The sequence below is a fragment of the Pseudopodoces humilis genome, chromosome 1 (genome assembly GCF_049639895.1).
Source record: "Pseudopodoces humilis isolate 2021_Gansu_Grassland_sample_001 chromosome 1, ASM4963989v1, whole genome shotgun sequence".
NCBI classification, from domain to species: domain Eukaryota; kingdom Metazoa; phylum Chordata; class Aves; order Passeriformes; family Paridae; genus Pseudopodoces; species Pseudopodoces humilis.
The window spans coordinates 118,347,034-118,370,791 of record NC_142200.1 but is presented as its reverse complement, the minus strand read 5'-3'; the positions used below and the strand labels follow the sequence as shown (position 1 = coordinate 118,370,791).

Below are 23,758 nucleotides of genomic sequence, written 5' to 3'. Positions count from 1 at the left end.
CACATAACAAATGTTTTGTCATGGGTTTGCTATAGATGTTCTGATCATATCATCATTTTCCACTTTCAGAGAAAGGTGAGGAGGTGATTGACTAAATATGGCAACAGGTTGACTGTAGGCTGCCACAGTTAGAAAAAGAATTATATTGCTCATTTACTTTTCTCTGGCTTTGGCACTATCTAGCCAAATAGACAAACCACCATATTTGTGACTGGCTCCATGCAGTGAGAAGTCAGGGAAATTACAGGATCAGGTATTGATTTGTCCAAATTCTGGATCCCAAACACAACTTGACATGGAAAGCCTATTTTCAAAACTACTTAGAAAACAAGAATCTTAGGTCTAGCTACATATATCTTTGGATCACTGGCAATGTTTCGTATTTTAAGACTAATTCTGAGACTCTCAGAACTGTTACATTTAAAATTCCAATGATACGTCTAGAGTATAGTGTTTATGAAACAAGAAACATAATTTTCATATCTATCACACCTCAAAAATATCAGGACTGACTAAGAAAGTATATCTACAGAGTTTTCATTCTTCTTTTCCGTAGAATTCTGATATATAATTCTGGCATCTGTATCTGACTTCTGATGCTGGCCTCTTCGTTGGGAACAGAATTTGTCACTGAAGCTGGTTAACCAGACAAGGTTGAAGATTTTCAAGACTTGGCATAAGAAAACCACAGCCTACATCATCCTGTCTTGGCAACAGTCTTTCTTCAGGGGGGAGGCTGGACTAGAGGACCTCCAGACGTCCCTATAAACCAAGGATTCTCAGAAAACAAGACACCAGGACAGTATGCTGGTATTTCCTTCCCAGTGACAGAAACATCCCCCTTAACAGACTGGATTTCAGAACAGCCTTGGCATGCAAGAAGCAGTCTGGGATGTGCTAATGAATAGTGCTTTCTAGATTTTCAAGTTTTGTGCAATGTTTTCTCAGGTTGTTTGTGTCCGTGGCTAAGCTCTGAGGTGATCATATTCTTATCCAACAGATCTGTACTTTTTCTATTCGCCAAAGCAAGTTTAACATTAACAGACCTATTCCTTTATGGCATAATATACACATTCAGATAAACTCCTCCCAGAAAAACAAGATGCAAAAACTTCCCATTCTTCATTTGGTGAGAGACATGAACCCCTGGCACTTGGAGTTCATCATCAAAGAGCTCTCCAAGCCAGCACCCATATGCATAGAGGCCCCTCTCTCCCCCATGACTGCCTTCTTGGTTCCAGTTAGTAACCCTGGATCATCTTACCTACATGTAAGACACTTGAGGATTTGGGCTTTTTCGGCAGTCCACAGTCCAGCAGTGTCACACTCTTCCCCCAGTATTTTCTACTTAATATTCTTCTTCAGAGCAGACCTCTCTAGAAGAGCTATGTGCTTCAGAGACTACATGAAGAAAACCACAGGATGCAAAGCGGAATCTTCAGCACACTGCTCTCACTTCTAGAATAAATTTCCCCCATAAAAGTTGAGTACTGCTTGCTCCTCAAGAAATTGATGAAAAAAAGTTTAGGCTAAGCTAAGCTTTCTAAGACAGTCCTATTTCTCCTCAATTTTTGACTTCAGAGAATGTTCTTCCTCCAGAACAATCTCCAACACCTTACTTGTCTATTTAGTATTACTGGGAAGCACATACCCTTCCATCCTCATTTTTTTCCACCATACACATCCATTGCCCCAGACATTTAAATTGGGCTGTCAGAGTAAAAACACACTGCTCAGTAGCTCAACGTCATTCAGTATTTACAGCTCTATCCAAGGTACGGATGGGAAGGAACTAGAAAATAGCAACTGAGAGAAAGTATTGGGTACTTCTACTCTTTATTACTCCTCCTGTAGATCACTCTTACTTTATTGGTCTTCAAAGGATACAGGTAATTTTCATAATACAGGACACATGTGTGTCACTCAAAAGAAAAACAAAGTTTACAGACAAACATAGACACATTCTACAGTGAGGTGAGACAGCCTAGAAAAACATACGGAAGATTGTTAAGTATTAAATAATAAAATCTAATTCTGTGGCAGTGTGATTTCATCTAATGTGTGAGATACAAATGCTGGCTAATTTTTCTTCAAAACCATCACAATAACAAGTTTCCTACAGTCTAGCAATACAGATAAAAATATTTTTTTAAGCTAAAAAATAACTTATTTTTTTATCTAAAATGCTATAAAACCTGACACTACTAAAAACCATTAAGTATTTATACTATATTCAAAACACAATCACCCTCATTCAACACACTTTGTGGAACTGACAAAGAATGCCATTTTTGCAAAAAAATGGTGACAAGCATTTTTCCACTGTCCTATCCTATTAACCTGTGTTTCCTATAATACTATACATTATAAAAGAAGCATCTAAGTTGTCTCAGTCTTTTGAGACCTTGCAGTGCTTCAACTTCGAACCATTAAATGATTTTATACAGATACAAAATTTGAGATGACTAAGTTGTTACTCTCAAACTGAAAATCTATTCATTCTCCTTTCTATAAATTTTTTATAGTAGCAACAAAAAATATTTTACTACAGAATTACTAATGCAATAGAAATAATTCAGCAGGAACGTAAGGTGTATGCTACTACAATTATTGTCATTTTATGACTTCAATACATATTTGTGTTGAAGGCTGAATGCAGTAAACACATGAGAATGTCTTATAACCCAATAACACATGCAGTCAGCTACTTCATTGGCATTATAAAGTAGTTATTTTAGGTTCTTGTTGTTTTAAGGAAATTTTACACATTTTGTTGTTCATTTTATTGGGCCATTTCTGACATGTAAGGTAGGGCACTGTAAGATAAGAGAAAAGAACACAGATATAAATGTGCACACACATGCTATTTAGCATGTCCTATCTACTAGCCCCTGTAAAGTATATAGTCCACGGGTGAGAACTTTAAACAGTTTATGTACACTATTACTCACTTTAAACACTATTTCTGAAGTAATTAAAAAAGTCAAAGTAGGAACAAGAAATTATGTATTTAAAATTTCAAGACTGAGTTTTTTCAGATCACTGGCTGTCACCTTATTTAATATGTGTTTCATTTTTAAGAAAATAAAAAATACCCAAAGCATTTGTATCAGCCAAATTGTTCATAAACCAGCAGAGAACAGAAATGCATGCTCTTCCAGGATGTGTATTATTCCTCCATTAGAGGAAATACCTCACCTGTTACTCTAACAAGTTGGGTTTTTTCAGGTTTTTTTAATAGACAACAAAACATGCACATAAAATATCTTGTATGACACCTTCCCTTTTTTTCTTCTTGTCCAATGAGGTGGGCCACAAGAAGACAATGAGAGAATTAGGCATTTATATTCGCAATGCTCTTGAATACTCCAAGAGCAGTGTTTCCTTCACTTCCCCACAGAAAAGCTTTTCTTATTAGTTACTCAGCGTCCAGGAAGGGAGAAGCTCTGCAATCTTGTCACATTTCATCTGGTCAGGCACAGCCCAGAGCAAAGGTACAGGTGTAACAACAGGACAAAGACTTCTGAAATGAGTAACAGGACTGACCTTTGAGAAGTTCCTACACTTCTTGAAGACACTGCTCCTACCTGTTCTCAGTCCTTCTTCGTTATACCTCATAATCTCCTTATTTAATTTACACCCAAGTTTTGAAATGTCAATTCCCTAATCCCAGAAAATGCTAAATATAGTGGTGCAAGGCATGTACTTTAAAGCTTGAGGATATTTTCTAAAGAATTTCTTCCTCTGTATTTACTTCCGAGCAGGTATGAGCTGGAGTATAAACCAGAGGTTAGAAGCTTCATGTGTTTATCATTTATTTTGCCACTAACTAGTTGCTGTTTGTTTTGGTGTTTTTTTTTTTTAATGAAATAAAATTGGATTTTGTCTTTATTTTAGTAGTACATCCAGTACATCTGCTACAAATCTGAGACTTTTTTGAGACACACAGACATTTTTCCTCATGAAAAGGTCTTTCTGTACCTTTTGAAACTTCATGTAGGGTTAAAACAAAATATTACTAGGAACATTTGCACATCCTTTCTACAAATGTAGATGTATCTTGAAAAATGCAAATTTTTGACAATAAAGCAGCCAAATGTTTTTCGAATTTTCTAAAGACCATGTGCTACATATTTAAGCATTTCTATTTTTACTGACTGAAGCTAAAGCTGTTCACAGACGGAAGGATGAAGAAATTAGAAGTGGCTATGTAGGAAATATCTCTTAAAAAGTGTAAAGTAGTAAGAACACAAATACTATAAAATCTAGACACTCTAAAATGATGGTTGCTGTAACTGATTATACTAATTAAACACTCCCATTATATACTTGTATTGAATTTTACTACTTCGAAAAATATGTTTCCGAAACTGTTTTAAAAACAGGTAAAGCAATACTCATCATTGCTATGGTTTTGACACACTAGGTATACACATACACATGTAACTCAGGTCAAATGAAAAGTGTAAGAGAATTTCTGTTTTCTGAGGTCATTAAAAGACATTTTATTACTTTGTTCTTATCCTTGCTCCCCCATTCCCCTATTTTCAACTAGCTACCTCAAGCGATGCATCAAATCTTAAATGGATACTAATTATTCTTCATGTTTTTCCCTTTCTCCAGACATTCTTGTCTTTAATTTCTGTGCTGTGAACACTATAGCAGCTCTCAACAGTAGTGGTGTCACACTGACAGGGAATCAAAGCTCTGTTATGGTGAAACAAGTCTGAAAGCAAACTGCTTCAACTTACAGAGATTCTTTCCTCAGAAACCATTATTTTTAATGAGGCCAGTTTACTTGAGGAATCTTGGCAAAAACCAGTCATTTACTCTAGTCCTAGAGCAATGACTGCGAACTGGGCAAATACAAAGATTACATGTGATGTAAAATCTGCATGTGCATATCATTACACAAAATCCCACGATGTGATGGGAAAGGGGCCTGTCAAGCTATCATGTTTGTTAATGAAAATAACTGTTTTATTCCAAACCAGTCTACTGTATCAGATTTGATAGAACAAGTGTTAACTAAACATCATGCTTAAAAGCTTTGATGAGAAAATCTAACACGTTAAACTAAGAAACAGTTCAAGGACAGCAGGAGGCAATTCCAGAACACAGGCACAATCTATAAAGGCAAACTACCACAGCTTTTTGATGTTAAGTAAGTAGCAATATCAGTATACAACAAAGCTTAGAGGCAGACTGTTGTATCAAGTTTAAAAGTTTAATATCCAGGGTCAAAAGCCTCAATTACCTATTCTTCTAAATTTCTTTGTGGAGAAATCAGAGTTAAGGTATGATTTACTGAAAGCATAATTACCACATGGGGTTTTGCTTCTTCCCTTAGTATCTGAATTTTTAGTGTCACAGTTATGCTGAGTCTCAGATACTCAGACTACAGCAAAATATGTATGTTCAGATTTCGACGAGGTGGGAGGTCAGAGACACTTACTTTGAAAACATATACATTCCTTAAAATGGGTTATGACCATTTCCTGGCCTAAGAAAAAGGGCACCAGCTCAAGAGGAGTGGCATTTAGTAAAACCATGGATAAATTACTGCATTAGCACTTTACACTCATACCTTTCAGTAGAAAGCATAAAAGTATATATTCAAAAAATACAAAACTGGGGGGGGAAATCCCCCTTAATCAAACTAGAGATTTATTATGGTTTTCACAATGTTGTTGTATTAAATTTATCAAACAGGCTACATAATACATGCTAATAGCTATTTAGTAAGTTATTTAATTGGTGAAATATGACTTTCAAGTTATTTTTCATGGTTATGTGTTTTCTTTTGTCCATTTATAAGAGAATGGAGGGCATGTTTAAATGGGTAATTCAAAACTGATTGTGAGAAATGGAGGAAGGATATCTTTTTAAGGAAAAAGAAGAAAAAAAACCCAACTTCATAATTGTACTTTTTCATCTCTGTCTAGAATACAAGAAGATATCTTTGCACTGGATACAGAAAACTACATGGATTATTCTATGTGTTCTTCTATGCCTATCCACTCTACAGCTTTTCAGAAATTATTGTAACCTTCATTGTGGATGAATTTAAGATAATTCGTTAAATAGGAACATAATTCTATTGCCATCACATTGCCAAAACAAAGAATGTTCTGTTGATACCCTGGCACGTCATCTTTAACACTTTTACCGTTGCAAAAAATAAAAATCTAGAATTAAATCAATCTGGCTTTTAGGAATATTAGACATCATTATAAGATATTCTACATTAAGCTCTAGTGGTTATGGCATATTAATGAGGTGAAGGGAGGAAATGCCTTCCATATAAATCTTTATAAATTATAAATTGCCAATTTTGAGCAGGCTGGACTGCAATGCCACCTGGTGGCTTAGGAAAAATAACAGGATACAGTTTGACCGGTGCTTAATGGCTTGGAAAATACACAATATTCTATAAAAATGCCAAACACGGCAACAATGCTTAAGTTAATCATTTGCATTTCTTAGCTAACAAGTCTTTTTCTCATTCTGTTGCTCCCAGTGCACAGTATTTTAAGTTTTAAAGTTTGCATGTCGAGATCCAACTTCAACTGGAATTTTACAATTGATTTCAGTTGTGAGTTGAACTTGCCGATGAGTATATTACACCGTAAAGGGTTGCACACATACACACAGGGTCTAATTCACACAATAAATGCCTAAAGTTGAATTTTTCCCTACTTGGGGAAAAATCAAATACAGCAGAAGTCTAAAAGAAGGGTTACTGAAATGCTTTGTAAAATTACACTGTATAATTAATTCCATAGTAAGAACGTTTTTATGGTGTGTGTTGGTGACCTTTTATTACCATCAAGTTCACAATGCTGGTGGGCTGCCTTTTAATCCCTCCGCAGACAAAGGCCCTAAATAAACACAGATCCCTTCCTGGGAAAAAGTCCTCTCTGGTTAAATGGTAAGGAAATGAGTAAATCATTAGTAATCTTTAAAGCCAAAGCTATAAACTCAAGTTACCTTAAGTTAAAATGAAAGTGTCCTGCAAGAGTTTCAAAGTTCTGTCACAGATAGAAATCTCCAGCTCTTGACTCCAGACTAGGCGCCAGCTGATAAACAAACAATTTAAGTCAAGAGCTGGAGAATTCCCAGCTTTTTCATTTAATGGCCTTGGCCAAGAGTATTTATTGCCTCCAGTTTTATTCTCACTTAGCTCTAAGAGGAAATTTAAACTCATCATTATCTTAAAGCCCCATATGGGCCACAGTCAGCTCACCTGATAGAGCTCCTTTTACTCTCCCTAAGTTCTACTCCCCACTAGAAGTGATGTAATAGTGTAAACTAATTAAATGTAGTTTTAGGCTGACTTTTTAACAGGCTAAATAAATTTTGTTCAATACGGTTTATATTCCCACTTGGGGCAGTAACGATTCCAAAAAGTTTAACTTTACAGTTTCCAGTCTAAACTACTAGTAGTTTACCCCATAAAGGACAATTGAAACAAACAAACAAACAGTCCTCAGAACAAGGGCAGCCAACTGTTAAATGCAACTGCGTTGAAAATTCTTTGCTATAAATTGATCCACTGGCACCAGAATGTACACGGAAAGCAGACTGCGTGACAGTTCCAATATTTCAAACAAAACATTTCAGGAATGCAAGGACATACGTGTAATTAGAATTGGATGTTGAGTACTTATTCTGTTTTTGGAATGAAAATAAACAAAGCTATGGAGCTGGAAATTAAATATAAACCAAGCATCCTTGGATAAGTCAAGATGTTGAATGTGGTGAGTAAGTCCAGCATGGAAATATTTCATTCTAACTCAACAGGAAAGCATCATCATCCTGTGCCTCAGATGCCAGCTTCCTCATTCTTTTCTAAACATGTTTACTAGAGGAGGTTAGACTTCTTCAATACATATTCTAATGCTTATTTCACCTCAGAGATTTTTAAATTCCTCATGACTTAGATTTAACTCTTTCCACCTTGTGCCAGGCAACTCCTAATAAAACATATTAGTCCTGTATATTAGAAACTTTTCTCTTAAATAAATTCCACATATGTCAGAGATGGAGAGAACTGTGCTTAGCAAGAAGTCTGACTACCATTCCTAAAGAGTTAATAAAACTCAAACTTGAAACCAGAACATTGTATTTCCCCCCCACCCGGCCCCTCCCCACAAAATACTTTCCTAACCTGACTTGGCTGAAAAAGCCAATTAATTGTTCCAGTGTTTGCCAGGATTTCTTATTCCTTTAAAAATGCGGATAGTGTTTGAGACAGCTGGCTATTTCAAACCCAGGTAACACCCATAAATGTGGAAAGAATGAGGGAACACAGATTATGACTAGTATTTTAAATGGATTTCTAATGAAACAGACAGAGATATCTTAAACCTACTGTATTTCCAGTGTATATTATTCAAAAAGAGGAACACCATGTCTTAGATGTCTCTGTTACTTCACTGAGTATATGGAAGCAGATTAGTGCAAAGCCTGTTAAAACATGTGGAACTAGTTCTGTCTTTGTTAGGAACTGATAGTACAGACACTGTGATGTCATGCAAAACACACACATATCAAGCAGCCACCAAGTGACAGACAAGGACCCTTCTGAGCCTATACCATTGCAATCCCTACTGAAATTAGTCATTTTAGGTCAAGTTAAGGTCATGGCAAAGCAGAGAAAAGAAAACTTTATGACAAACCTTATGCCAAGTATTGGGTTTAGTACTAAGCAAAGACCTGTAATTAGATCCTTATTTACATTTCTGTGTGAGTAAGAGATCTGAAATATAATACTGTACTATGGAAAGTAAGAAAAAAGTCCACAAAACTAATTTTGAAATGTTTCTGCTCATTAAGAAGCAGAGACTAAGAAACTGCTGCTAACTGAGCTGTACATGGAGCCAATATAAGGAGGAAAGAGCAGCAGTTATTTAAATGTGTTGACATAATTTTAATTATCATCAATTAAATACACCAGATTTATTGTATGTCTCTCCTGTATCTTCAGATTTCAGCCACAGATTTTACTTTATGAAATAATCTCCCATTAAACTTAACAGGAACACTTGTATACTTTTGAAAATCCTTGCATAGTGCACAAGTACAATAAAACACAGGTAAGTTATGAGCCAATATTAATAATTTCTAAATACTGGGAAAAAATTCAGAGCTTTTCACAAATATATGAAAATTAAAATACAAAAAAAGAAAGCAGAAGCTGTTTTTTTTGGGAACATGTTTTCAACTTTTTGGCCATTTTTTAATTTGTTAATTTTTTTCTGTTTTTTAAGGAAAAGAAAAATGTGAAAGCCCATGTACAACACTTACAAATAGGGCCTTCATGGGTGAAATGTGACTTTTACAGCTTATTTTTTCCCTCCCAAAGCCTAATTTCCATGCAGTTTACTTAAATCCATAAAACCTATGGAGTTCTTTCATCACAGTTAAGTACATATTCATTGAGACAATTCAATTTCTTGACTACCCTAAGAAGTATCTGACTGGGAAGGCAATGTAACAATGGACTGCACAAATTAGCTCCAGAGTTCTAAGGTATTCAAGCAATACTGCCCTCCAAAAACACTTCAGCTTCGAAAGTTCAGATCCAAATGAAGCAACGGACAGAGGCAATCCAGTGCAGGTAGTTACCTTCTTAGTAAGAGCTGTCAGTACAGGGGCATATTCCAGTAACTCTTGACAAAGTTGCAAACTTTCAGTGGTTTCAATAACCAGCATCAGGAACAGTTAAAACTCTTTGCTAAAGTCATGAATCAATTAAAGAAACACTCCTTTGAAACTGCAATCCATGCCATGTACCTACAGGAAAGTACATTTCAGATAATAAGCCTTCTCCAATTCTCCATTCCCACCAAAATACTGTATATTTTGTCATTGGAAATCTAGAGCAAGACCTCAAATTTAGAAAATGCATCTTATTTTATCACCAATGGAAATGCTGATAGAGAATAAAGTGATAGAGATTCAAGAATGCTCACTCCCAGCTGTGGCCTCATGAGAAACAGCAATATTCCTACTAGACTAATGAAGGGAGAAGAAAAATGGACATTATTTCTGCTTCATTTAGAAGGTTAGGGAGTGAGGGACACAATTCGAAGTGAGTGAGCCATTGCTGTACTGAAGATAGAGAAACAGAGCAGTAATGAAACATAACAACTTCAAAGCCTAAATATTTAGTTCTTTTTCAAGGCCATGCTTGCAGATGTGCTTTGAAAATAACCATAAAATATTCCAACTCAATACAATCCCATTTCCAAGATAGGAGTATAAGTCATTGTACTAAGTTATATTTCAACGCGGTTTAAGTAATATATCAATAAGGTTAGCTGCTGGAAATAGCAAACAATAAAACCTTGAACTTAGGTGACACCAAATAAAAAAATCCTGTATAAATAAATAAATTTAATAAAGAAAGGATATTGCCAAATAAACGAAAGAATTAGCTTATAGTTGCATGAAAAGTCCAGTCAAGTCATGCCCAGGATGTCAGCTCTAGACAGTGCTTTGCAGCCTTGGAGTTTGAAAGACAACAGTTCAATAGTGTAAAACAGAGAGATTACACCACAGACACTTAGTAGACACCAAGGACACACCTCTTCAACCTGCACTAAATTCCCATTCAATTGGACACACTCAAGCAGATGTCTAAGTGTTATGTGCCGAACTGGAGCTTTATAGATGTGTTCTATTAAGGTATTTCTAATGATTTTCTTTGCTTTGACTGTATACAGCTTATAGTTCTTGATCCTTAGCAATAAAGGGATACCAGGGAAAACATTATTAAAATATGTTTTGATAGTGATCAACTAATCACATGTCTTGTGACATTTGCTGTTTATTTAAGCTTCCGTTTCCAGGTCCCAAAGCTGAAAATAGCAGGTTTTAATGGATACAAAACTTTTAGTCTTCAGTGATTTTAAATGTTAATACCAGCAAACTAAAAATAGAGTAATAAAATTTAAAATTAGTTGTCCTAAAACATTTAAGATTTGGAATGTGTGACCTATGAATTCATTAACCTCTGGAACTAGACAGAGGAAAGTAAGATAAAGAAGACTTTCAAATACTTCAATGGGATCTAATGTTTTATGGTGCAAAAAGCTGTTTGTATCTGCTGCCATAATTAATTATACTCATGCTTCCCTTTTACCTTTTGCTAATAAAACAGAAGACAAAACGTAACAAAGCATTTTCATTGCTTGTCTGTCCAATCACTAATCTCCATTAATTACCTGAAATAAAAAGATCCCAAAAGGACAAGTACACAAGAAGCTGCCAAACCACATATTCTCTCCCTACTTTGTTTTCCATTGACTAGCTTTTTCTTGTAATTCAATAGCAAAGGAAAAAACTAACAAACACTATTGTTCTTTACTGCTTCTTGTGTAATGTGGTGAAAGGACCGACCCAGAAACTTGTTTTCTATTTTCAGCTGTATTATTTGGTCTAATAAAAGCTTCCACCTCTCTATACACCATTTCCCTTCTTTGTACTTTTAAATCACTATGCAAAAGAACAGTGGTACTTCGTTACTAGGATTAGTAGTGAAACATCATAGATACCTATTATTCCTGCAGTAAGAATTTAATTAGCATAATAATAGAGTACTGTGGCAAGAATTTCTGACTAAAAAAAGTGTTGAAATCCTCCGTGGTTCAGTGTTCAGGAGCAAGGGAAAACACCAACTCACACCACTTTTAGACTCTGAGAATTACTGCACCCAAGTAGTAATTTACAGAGATCCCACAAGAAATGGCAGAGCCATAGGAAATGCCACTCTTAACCACATAGGGTTACATTTGACTGACAACTGCACTCAGCCCGTCTTTTTCCAATTAAGCTCCATCTGCTTCCTCGGTTGGACTGGTTGGCCTAAGGCCTCTCAACAGGACACCCATTGTATGTTACTTCATCCACTTCCCCAAAAAAGCTTTCTCTGCCAGAAGCCTGGGGAAGCTTCCTCAGAGCATGTCACTGGGCAGGGGCAGGCGAGATGGGTGGGTGGACGAGTGGGCGTGGATGCGTTCCATGTGAGCATTGGCAGAAACCTGAAAAAGCATGGGCTTAGTAACTCCAACACATCCAAGGAAAATGTAAGTTTCTACAAATAAAATAAAAAGCACCATTTTTCTTTCATTATATAGTCTGACCAAAAAGCTTCTGAAACCAAAATTAAACAGTGTGTTCCCTTCCACTCCCCAACGTACACACTCTAAAATAAATAATGGCCAAACTGATTTAAATGAAATTCTGTAGAAGAATTTGTGCTTGGATGAAAATGGCACATTTAAGCCTGAAGCAAAAATAAAACCACCAAGTTATAAACCTCTCAAAAGAAGGTTTATAATGGAAATGCCAACAGACCCTTAACTATAGTGGAGCTGTTAGGTGCCAACATATAAATAATTCTAGTTTTTGCGGTCACTTACGATAAATTAGATACAGTGCAAGTAGAAACAGTAGGGTTCTGATTCAGTAAACAGTAACAGCCAAGAGTGCATGTTTGGATTTTTAGACAAGTATAGCATAGATTTGATGCTGGCTCTGAAATGGAGTCTATAAGGACATTTGGACTTTTTAAAGTAGTAAGCAAGCCATATTCTGAATTTTTGAGGGCTTGTAAAATAAAAACCTCCTTAACAAGCTTTGCTGCCTACTGTTTCAATCTCCTAAGATTCCTTTACCCCAGTAACCAAAAAAATGCTCCATTCAAGGTTGGTGTAATTGTCTGCTAAAGAAAACAACATACTAAGTGCATATAGTCACATTTAGTGTCAAGAATTGCTAAGCATATTAATACAGTGGGAAAAAAAATGTACCAGTGACCAAACAGTAACAGATTAACCACCTTCTTCTTTAATATGTGTACCAGTTGTTGCACTACTAATAGAAATGCTTTTCTATAGTCCAGCTTGTTCTGGAACTGGAATGATGCACTTGGGTGATCAAGTATGTTCATTTTGGTCCTGGGAGGAATTTATGGCATTGTTTCACAGCAGCTAAGTCCCATGCTTTAACACTCTGTTGAGGCAGTGAGGGATGCTATTAGGGCTCTCTGCAGGAACCTCCATCTTGGACAGGGTGGGAGCCCTTTGAGGCAGCCAAGATTCAGGCTGAGGCTGTTAAGAGGATGCTCTATCTCAGGAAACTCTGCTGCTTGCCAAATTCACATCAGTTTCTCATTTAGTGCTTCCGCTACGAAACCCTTCCACTGCCCCAGCATCACCCCTAACTCCCCACTAATATAAATCCTAAGATGACCATCTGCAGAAAGAGGGAAGTTAGACACACTCCTAGTTTACTCTAACTATATAGGGCTCTATCACGACAATGTTTCACATGCTGATAGCCTACTGAAAATGCCTTTCTCCAGATGTCCCTCAACTTTTAAAAGAGGAAGGAAATCACTGTTCTTCCTGCACATGCAACATAAAATGCCTTATTCAAGACAAAAAGCATCTAGCTGCTACCAAATACTGCTTTCAGACTACTAGAAATTGTAGCAATTCTGGAAGTAGTTTAATCGGAAAAATGTAAACCTCACAAATCAACCAAGCTGGAACAGCTATGTACAGTCATATGTCTCTACAGATTACCTCCATGTTAGTTCCATAATGAAATCCACAATTTTAAGCAAACCCGAGAAATCTAACACAAATGAAACACAAGTAGTATGCTCCTCAGCCAAAGCTAAAACTCAACGTGACTTTCCTTGTACTCCCTGTGGCAAACATACTACGAGCCACAAGCCACACTCCCACCATACACTCTCAGAAAGCAGTGGAAACAGATTGAAAACAAAAGGACAGCCAAAAGACACATTTCTGACTGCATGGTTAAACTGTATGGTTACTAAGTAACTAGGATCTTACACAGTTTGCAGCAACTCATTAAATAAAGCAAATGGATAATAATTACATGTCAGATTAGTATTACTGTCAATTTGCTAAACTTCTCATTAAAAAAAAACCCTAACCCCGTTAGTTTAGCAGCAGACAAACAACATATCAGGATACAATCAAATAATTAATTTAAAACACATAAAGAGTTTAATAAAGTGATCCACAGTGTTTCACACTGCTCCCCCCATTTTACAACAAACAACTCTTCCACAACACAAATAATTAAAACACGACTGCTTACAGAACCAGTAACAGAAACTGAAGGTACGGCATCAGGGTAACATTTTCATGCATTACTCTGTTCCCATCAAGCCATGTAATTGTCATTTTTTCTTACAAATGGATACGGGTTTAAACTATATAACGTATAGGAAATTCCACAAAATGTGTCTCAGCAAAACTACAGGAATTAAAATAAGAATCAAATTTTAAGGGTTAAAATTATAGGTCAAATACAGTGCAGCAAATATTATTTTTTTCCCCCCACTTCAGGGTCCTATGTTGTGCTTGGCATGAGAACTGTATCTAAAAACTGTTTCTTCTGCTCTGGAATTGCAAGACTCACCTCTGTCCTTCACTTTTCAGTAGACTGAAGTGGTGAGCCAACAAGACTAAAGTCTGGACAAACTGAAAGGAGAACATTTGAATAGTTTGTATGCAGACAGCTGGATTCTAAATGCTTATTAATGGTAAAAGGCAATACTCATTCCCTTACTGTTTTATTTCATGATATAAACCATGGTTTTTTAAAATGTGGTTGAAGGAAGGAGAATTAGGAAATTTTGGTATTTCTATGTGCTGCCTGTGGATTAACTAAGAGCTGTTCTGCTAAGGACAAAAGCTTAAGCTACTGAATTGTCTCACAATGGGCAGTACTACACTAAACACTGCAAATATGGAATGATTTTCAGGTTTTTATTTGAAGTGCAGAGGGGCTACTTCTCCTAGAACTTTTTCCCCCTCTTTATTCGCATAACTTAAGACGCTTTTCAAAACATAAAAATGTCCTCCACTATAAGATCACATTCTGTAATGATCCAGTGACTTAGAATGGCTCCGGATCATAGTATAATACTGTCATAAATAAATCCAATACTTGGCCAACTCATCACTATGACTTTAAAAATGAAACACAAGGAACCCAGAATATTAGCATCATCCAGATGGGGGTCAATAGAAGATCAGCTTTTCATTCAGCTACTCATCCTGGATTCAGCTATTTGGGGGATCAACAAGTGATTTATTTTCAAAGGCCTGCACTACAAGACAAGGTTAGCTGTCGCTGCAAAATTTACTCCATATGGGTTTGTTTCTTTTCTTTTTTGCTCCTTTAGTTTAAGTGTTTAAAGAGTCTTCAAAGGAGTGCTCTTCAACACAGAGCAGTTTGCACAAATGTGTCCTAAGACGTAAGATGTGTCCTAAGGTTCAGACACTCAGGATGTTAATGTTTCTTTCCATGTCTAGTGTAAGATCTGCAGACCTCCCTTGCTGAATAAGAGACAAAATAAAACATGTAGTTCTATTTTGGGCCACATCTTCAGTGGCCCACTCCATTTAAATTAGTGCTGTGATTTAACCCCAGCTGGCAAAGCAGCACCGTACAGCCAGTCGTTCATTCACCCCTCACCCTTCCCCAGGGGGATGGAGAGGAGAAACATAAAAAAAGGTAAAATCCATAAGATTTTACATAAGAACAGGTTAATAACTCAAATAAAATGTAATAATTATAACAGTAACAATAGTAATAGTAGTAAATAAATAAAATGGTGATGATGAAATGATGAAAAAGGAGGCAACAAAAAGAGCAAAACAAAACTCAAGACTGACAAATGATGTACAATACAGTTGCTCCACTGACTGATGTCCAGCCCATTCCTGAGCAGCAATCAGCCCCTCCCAGGCAATTCCCCCAGTTTATATACTGAGAATGATGTTCTGGGCAATGGAATATAACCCTCTGGCCAGTTCAGGTCAGCTGTCCTGGCAATGCTCCTTTCCCGGATTGTTGTGTACCACCTTATTGACAAAGCATGGGAAAGTCCTTGACTTGAAGTAAGCACCACTTAGCAACAACTAAACATCAACGCGTTATCAACTTTATTCTCATTCTAAAACAAAAAAATCCGGTACTCTACCAGCTACTAGGAACAAAATTAACTCTATGCCAGCTGAAACCACTTAGTCAAGCTTCTCTGGACTTCTAATTTTTTTTCCAAAAAATAAGAATTCCACACACAGACTGGAAAAAATCTGTTTAAGGCAACACTAAATTACAAGTACAACTGGTTTTTATTAAGATTCAGAGAAAATTGAATTTTCTCTGCAGTGGCACCTCCAGTGCTGTAGCTGGTGGGGCTGTCCCCATGCTGATGGCCACTGCGCAGGCACAGGGCACTCCCAGTCTACTCTGTGTGGTGCCTTCCAGTTTGGACTTCCCTCTCTGGTGTGCCTGGGGCTGGGCTAACTACTGACATGTGCCACATCCACACTTAGCATAGTTCAGAATTAGGGCTCATATGGAGTCAGGGGATTATTAAGGTCTGGTGCTCATCATCTCCACTGTCCCAAAAGCACAGGAATCACGCTAGGTTTTGACTACATGAAAAATACACACTTTGAACAAGGCACTCCATTGAGAGAACAAAAAGAAAGAATGAATGCCCATGAATGTTTAAAACCAAAACAAACTTTGTAGAAAGCTTCAAAGTCATCACTTCATTCCAGAAACATTCCCAAACACCACCTGCAACCCCTTAACTTTAAACATTCTCTAGGAGAAGCAATCAAAAATTAAAAAATGAAATTAAATTAACTTTTATTCCCTAGGACTTATGACAGGCTGGCATTTATAGATATTTCATACTCTGGGTATCTCAGAACATTTGACAGGAAGAGGCAGATACTAGTATTAAAGTAACCACAAACAAACAGAGCAGTTATTAGAAATGTGGTAACAGCTCACATGCAGCCGTGAATATTAGAACCATTTTTACTGAGAGAAGGAATGTTGGCTCTAACTCTGCTGTTATTCCTTATTCTTTTTCAAAGAGTGCTACAGGGATTTCTAACTTCCATCTGGACAGTTTTCCTTTAACTGTTTTTGAACACCATGTGTGAGAACACAACAGGATTGTAGACATTAGAGATGGAAAAGACTGATTAGATCATGTAGACATCCTCCTGCCAGTCGTAGATTTTTTCCCCACAGAATAGTTCCTAGCACTTTGCCCAGTGCAGTTTAAAGCATGTTGAGATATTTGGCTTCAACCATCTCCTTTGGAAATTATTCCACAGTGTATGAAGAATGTCGTTAGGACATTTTTCCTGGTAGACACGGCACACATTTTTCTTTCCTTAATGATTTCCAGCCTATTATTCCTGGTTATATCCCATTGAGCCAGTCTAAATAACTCATCTCTACACCTTCGAATAAATGGAGACAGATATGTTTCTCTGCACATTGGTCACTATTTGGCCAGACTACACACAACTGTATTGCCAAAATATACAATATGCTTTAATAAAATCATTTATTCCACCCTTTTAGTCATTGTAGGATAGTTGCCTCCACCCCAGTGAACATTTTCAGATGATACTCTCACCAAATCTGTTTATTCCTCCTTATCTTCTGCTACCTTTTATTTTATTTTACAGAGAATGCAAAAGGCGTAATAGAGAAGAAAAATAGCCTTGCAAAGTCAGCATGTAAGTAAATATACTACCTAACTCTTCTGAAACAACAGCTGCTGCCAACATAGTGATATTTGCACAAGGTTTATACTTTCTCCCCTCCCTGTGTCAAAATACACATTTTACCAACGTGTAAGATTTTCAAGATCTTCAGTTCTTCCTTCTCTCCAACGAAAGCTATTAAACTAGCTTTATTTTGACAAATGAGTATTATATAATTTAAACCATAAGTTATTAGAAATCAAAAGCTTTTTAAGCATCTCAGATTTTAAAATACTTCTTCATCCTCATTTTAGCTTCTCTTAATCAGTTCATCCAATTTTCCCCTTTTTTGTAGTTTACTTCCTGCATTATTTTTGGTCACCTAATTTCAGAATAACAGTAGTATTTTTGACACTACCTTTAGTATTAAGGTTCTACACTGTAATTTCTTCTACCATCCCCGTATCACAGACTTGGCAAAAAAATGAGCAAGATCAAATGCATTCAGCAAAAAATGTAAACAGAGAAATTAAGAAAGATGTCAGGAAAGAAAAATATTACACAAGGCATGCAGTGACTGAGGAAGAGCAAAGCAAGCGAGGTAAAATTATGCTCAGTACCAGAAACACAGAGAACACTGTGGCCATTCTGAGCATGCACATTTAGGTTTTAAAAATAAAGCATAAAAACATAAATACAGAAACAATAATGGAGCAAATACTACTATGCCTTTAAATGTTTTTCATTACCAACAAGAACACCTGCTACTGAGGGGGATAGGTCAGAATTATTAGTTCTAAATTCATGAACCTGCTCCATCTTTATAGTGTTTCAAGGATCCTAAGAGATCTGATCATCGTATTACCAGACCAGAAAGCCAAAACCAAACCAAACCTCTACACCACTGAATTCAGGACATTCCTTATTTTATTCTTTGTGTTTATTAAAACCTACATGATGTCTCAAATTAGAATAGAGATACTGAATTAACCCACCAACTCTTCCACTCCCATAAAGTTGTAAGATTGCATTTCTCTAAAGGTGCACAAAGCTAAAGGAAAATAAAGCAGACACAACTTAATGAAGTCAGTTCAAGCAGCTCTACAAAGGCTCCCCAGCAAAGACAGGTCTATTAAATCAACTTAATTCTGGCAAAGATATTGATTATGCATCTTTGTTACAACAGAATTTACAAGCTAAGAGATGCAATGTTTGAACTACTCATTCCTAATTCCAATTATTCAGTCTAGTCTGAAAGTGTCTTTTAAATCATCTCTGCAAACATTGGTGTGCATGAACTTTTAACTCCTCTGCTTCCCTTGGAAAAGGCACAGCACTAAGGGCCTTCAACATTCAAGTAAGCGAAACACGTAATTCGCTTCTCCTATTTTAGGAAGGTGCCCTTCCTAAGAAAAAGTAAAAAAAAAAAATAAAAAAAAAAAAAAGAGCTGGTATTCTGAAATATATTGCTCTATGAAATGAAATATCTCCAGAGTGTTTCAGAGTGTTTATAATAATTTATTTATTTTTCCTTAGCTCCATGTTAAGTAGAGATCTGGCCATGCAGGGAATAAGTCTGCAATGCACCCTTCAAGGACTCACATTATACTTTATGTTATCAGTGACCTGAAGTCTTAACTTGTATTACTACTGTTTCCATCACTTAATGATTAGCTGAAGTTTATGGAAGCAGTACTGTAAGATGAAACAGTTTGAAATGGCTGCTGGCATAGAAACTACAACCTCTTCTAGCCACCTCCAATGCACAATTTCTAAAAACAAACTCTTTTATTTTACTCTTTATTACCATTTTAGCATGACTACAGTGCTCTACCTGACAGCTGTTATTAACAATTAGCAGTCTTTTTAACTGACTACTCTCTTGTCTAAAGGATATAGTGAGGAGGAAGATCTAAAGTTTCATTATCAAACCTTAAAGAACCAGACATACAAAAGAGTTGAAAACTTTTTTTCATACCTCCAAATCCAGAAAAACAAATCAAGTTGTCACACTTTTTTGTGAAGTTCCAGCAGAATGCTCAATGTATTTTGAGCAGATACAGAGCTGATATAATTTCAGGAGCCAGTGGAAGGGGAAAAAAGTTGAAAAGGTTGTATCTGAACACTAACAATGCTTACAACTTACAAGGAATTACATTAGAAATGAAAAAAAATATCAGCCAAGGTACTTTAGGAAATTAGTATCTCGTATACTGAGTTAAAGAGACAGAACCTTTACAGTAGTGTCAGTGAAGCCACTAGCAAAGTTAGGTCTAGATTACGAGGTGAGAATCTGTATCATACTTCTACTGAAATCAGTGGGAGGACAAATTTGACACAATTCTTGAAGGCTAAATTTAGATCTCGTACTTAGCCAGTAGTATCTTGTGCCAACGTAAGTCAGTTTTAAATATGCTTCTATGATAATGTGCGCCTTAAAATACTTTTATACATACAGAGATGAAGAACCCAAGCCTTGCAAAGAGATAATTTTCTTGTCTAGATTAAAAAAAATATTAAATAAACATGGATTTTGAAGATGTTTCCCCATTTGTCCCATGCTCACAAAGAAGTCACAAACCAGGGCAGCACTGGGAACCATGACACAACTTTCTCATGTGGGCCTGCAAGAGATCCTAATCCTAAGCTAAAGCGATTGCTATCTCTAGACAGCATTAGCAGCATAATCTGCATGCAACTATGGGGATGAGAAGTATTTTCTGAAGTCGCTTAATACAAAATAATACCACAGCAACTTGGTTCATCAACTTCTACTTAATGAGTTCTGACTGTAAGCAAGTAAATGCTGTAGGCCAATCATATGAAGAAGACAGCACTATAAATTGGCATGCAGGCCCATTTGAAAATGATCAAGAGAAAGAATCTTTTGGGGACAAGGCTGCAAACAAGCCACTAAAATCTGGCCCTAATGCTATGCCCCAAGATTCTTCATTTGAAATGTCAGGACAGGATTAAAATCACTGCTCTCTTTCCCTAGGGTTTAGAGTCCAAGCAATTTTCACAATATTATTCAGTTTGTGAACTTGTTCGGAGTGCAGATGAATGTTAACATCAGGCAACACCCAAATACCTAAAAACACAAGTGGAGTTGTCTGCCAATAACAGCTAGTAAACAGATAGCTCTACGGAGGACAGCTCAGGCATGCTGCTTTCTCTTCCTCCTCCCTATGTCCCGCAAACGTTCTCCTTCAAACTCCTGCCAACTCTATTGCATTGCACAGCAACAGCATAGTGCCTGCCAATTTCTAGAGAGCCAAGCATACTTCTCCATTTAGTGTTTTGTCTGAAGGCCAACAATGCAGTCAGGACATATAAAAATACCCCAAAGACTTGATGTATTAGGTACTGAAAGATGGAAATAACAAAGCACAACATTAAAGATTTTTTTCCAACAGACTTAACTTCTCCACATTTCTAGCAAGTGCCCACTTTAAACATGATTTGTACAGAGTGCTCCTTGGGCTTCACAAATATATTAAGGACTAGAAAGTTAAGTCTATTCTCTCCCCTTTATTCAGAATATCCCTCAATCTGTAACTGTCACTAGTCACCATGTTATTTGTATTCAGATAAACTACTAACACCAAAAAAGCCATCTGTATTCATACTAGTCAGCTTTATGTTATCATATTAAATCTGTCTTGGCATTACCATTTTCTCAAGGAACAAAACCCCCATAATAGCTAAAGTTCTTTCAGAATCGAACTTTACCTTTTCTTCTTACACCAAAAACTTACAAGTAAAAATAAATCACAGAAATTTCTAAAAGGTAAATAATTCCCTCAGGAAAGTAACATACTTGGCAGAAAGGGATTGAAGAAAACAATACAGAAATAGGGCAGAATTGCCCAACTGATAAGCAGAAAGTCATGCTGTGTTTAAAAAAAGGATCAGAAAGATACATAATCCATCCACAATACAATTTTTCTGTGTTTTTTCTTCCCAGGCTGATTAGTACTCTAACTTTATAAAACAGAACTAACAGTTTGGCTGGGAAGCAAGAATATTGTCTTCTCCCACTATATTCTTCAATATCACCTACCTGGATCTGCCTACTTTCTGTTCACAATAGAATTTGGATGAAAATTTTGGCTTCTAGTATGTAGTCAAATCCTGTCTTAATTTGCAGTTAAAACTAAAAAAGACTGTTAGTTTTTGCTCATCACTGACACTCATCAGGAAAATAAAGAATTCTCAAAATGCCAGTTACATTTATTTTTAGACTGGATTGTAAAAACCTCAAGATTTTCCCACATAAAATGAGGTTTCCTCACCTTCTTAATTCGAGGTGTTTTGGAGAAGAATCCAACAATAGAAACAATCAGTTATGGTTCTATTTTCAAAACATTAATTTTATGTTTCTGCTCTCCTCTGTCCACAAAATGAGAAGTCTTCCCTGCTCTGTATTATTTCTTACAAGAGACTAAATACTCAGAGACCAATAGTTAGCAACTTTTAAGAATAGACAACTATCATCCACATTCTTCAATTATTATAAAATCAGACAAATCTCTGTTTTCTTTTGATAAAGAAATCTTATATTCCTCACTTCATTATCTCCTTTTTAATTAATGAAAAAGTAACAGGACTTCTTAATGATGACCAGTTTTTCCCTAACAGGAAGAAACAGATGGAGGCTAAACAAATATAAGTAACTGCATAAAAATGCAACTTTATGAAAGAAGTTACATTAAAAGGACCATTGTACCATATCCCAAGAAAGCTTTTTCTCCAAGTGTAACACAAGAGCATACTCCTAAATCCTAAAAATACTCCTGTAATAACACACTGCTATTATCTGTAATGCAATTAAACAACAACAACAAAACAGAATACTGTACATATAGCAAAGAAAAGCAACTTAGAGCAACAAGGGTACAAATTGGTGACTGACATTCCAAACAAAGTGACAACCTGTTCAATATGAGGTAAACTGCTTATGAAGACTTACCTCCAGAAACTGGGGCATCCATAAAAACTGCTCCCATCTTTTCAGCAGCTTTGGCTAATTCTTTTGAAACTGCTGGATCTATAGTGCTGGAATCTATTAGCAATGAGCCTTTCTTCACTTTCCTAAAATAAAGATGATTTATTATTATTATTAGTAGTAGTAGTAGTATTAGTATTAGTATTATTTTCAGAAGATATTTGCAACTATTAACATGGCACTGGCTTCCATCAGCATGACAAATGTGCAGACATTTTTTGGTACACTAGTAAACATGAAGTTTTAAACCTTATTGAGCAAGATCTGCTCAGTATTTATATTGCTGACTATGTATATTGCAGTTTTGAACCACTCAAAGCCCAATAAAAGCCGAACACAAAAAAGGATGTTCTTTTTAAACACTATTAAAAAAAATTACACTAAAAGGTTGCACTAGGAAAATCTTCCATTACACAAGTTGAGCAATATATAATATACAGATCACCTAAGATGCATTCTAAGCAACTGTTTATACAGCCTAAAATTTAATATATAACAATAAAATGCTCTTTTTATATATACAGTATCTTAAGTTCTTATCAGAATGGTCTGCATTCTTTTAATCATTCTACAATCTGTTCCACATAAAGATCATAACTAAAACCACAAAAGCCCACTGAAGATTTGAAGTGAAGCATGGAGAAAAATGTTTTCCCACTGATAGCCAGGACACTTAGGCAGATCTGTATTTCAAACTGTAAATCACAGAAAGCTGTATATTTGATTTAAAAATACAATAAAATGTTTGAAATTTAAAGAATTTGAACTTTTTTATTTTGAACCTTTTTATTTCTCTCCATGACAAAAAAGTTGCTTCTTTCCATTGAACTGCACCATGATTTTAAGTCCACCTGACCAGCAATCAGCATGAAATCAAAGACCAGAATTTTTCAGTCATACGAAGGTGTCCCATTTAAAGCTACTCATGAGAGATAAAGAGATCCACTGCACCTTGCATGCTGTTGGCAGTACAGTGGATTTCACTTAATTGAATTACCCAGATTGCTGGAAATAGTCTCTCAATATATACATACACTGTGACCCTACTGGAACGCCAGACTCAAACAGTGGACCATACACAAAACTGATCCCTCATGCTGCTGCAGTTAGTTGGAACACATGCAAACAAAAACCAGGGCAGCAGAAAAAGTACCGCATCATCTCCTCTTATATTCAG

General features: G+C 36.2%; 1 protein-coding gene across 1 annotated transcript in view; it reads right to left on the bottom strand.

Annotated features, from left to right (window-relative positions):
* The window catches only part of HIBADH (3-hydroxyisobutyrate dehydrogenase), an 86,456-nt gene that overhangs the window by 48,488 nt on the left and 14,210 nt on the right, over nt 1-23,758 (bottom strand). The window contains exon 4 of the mRNA XM_005518908.3: nt 22,546-22,667. Coding sequence (XP_005518965.1) covers nt 22,546-22,667 — 122 coding nt within the window. The remainder of the gene's footprint in view (nt 1-22,545; nt 22,668-23,758) is intronic.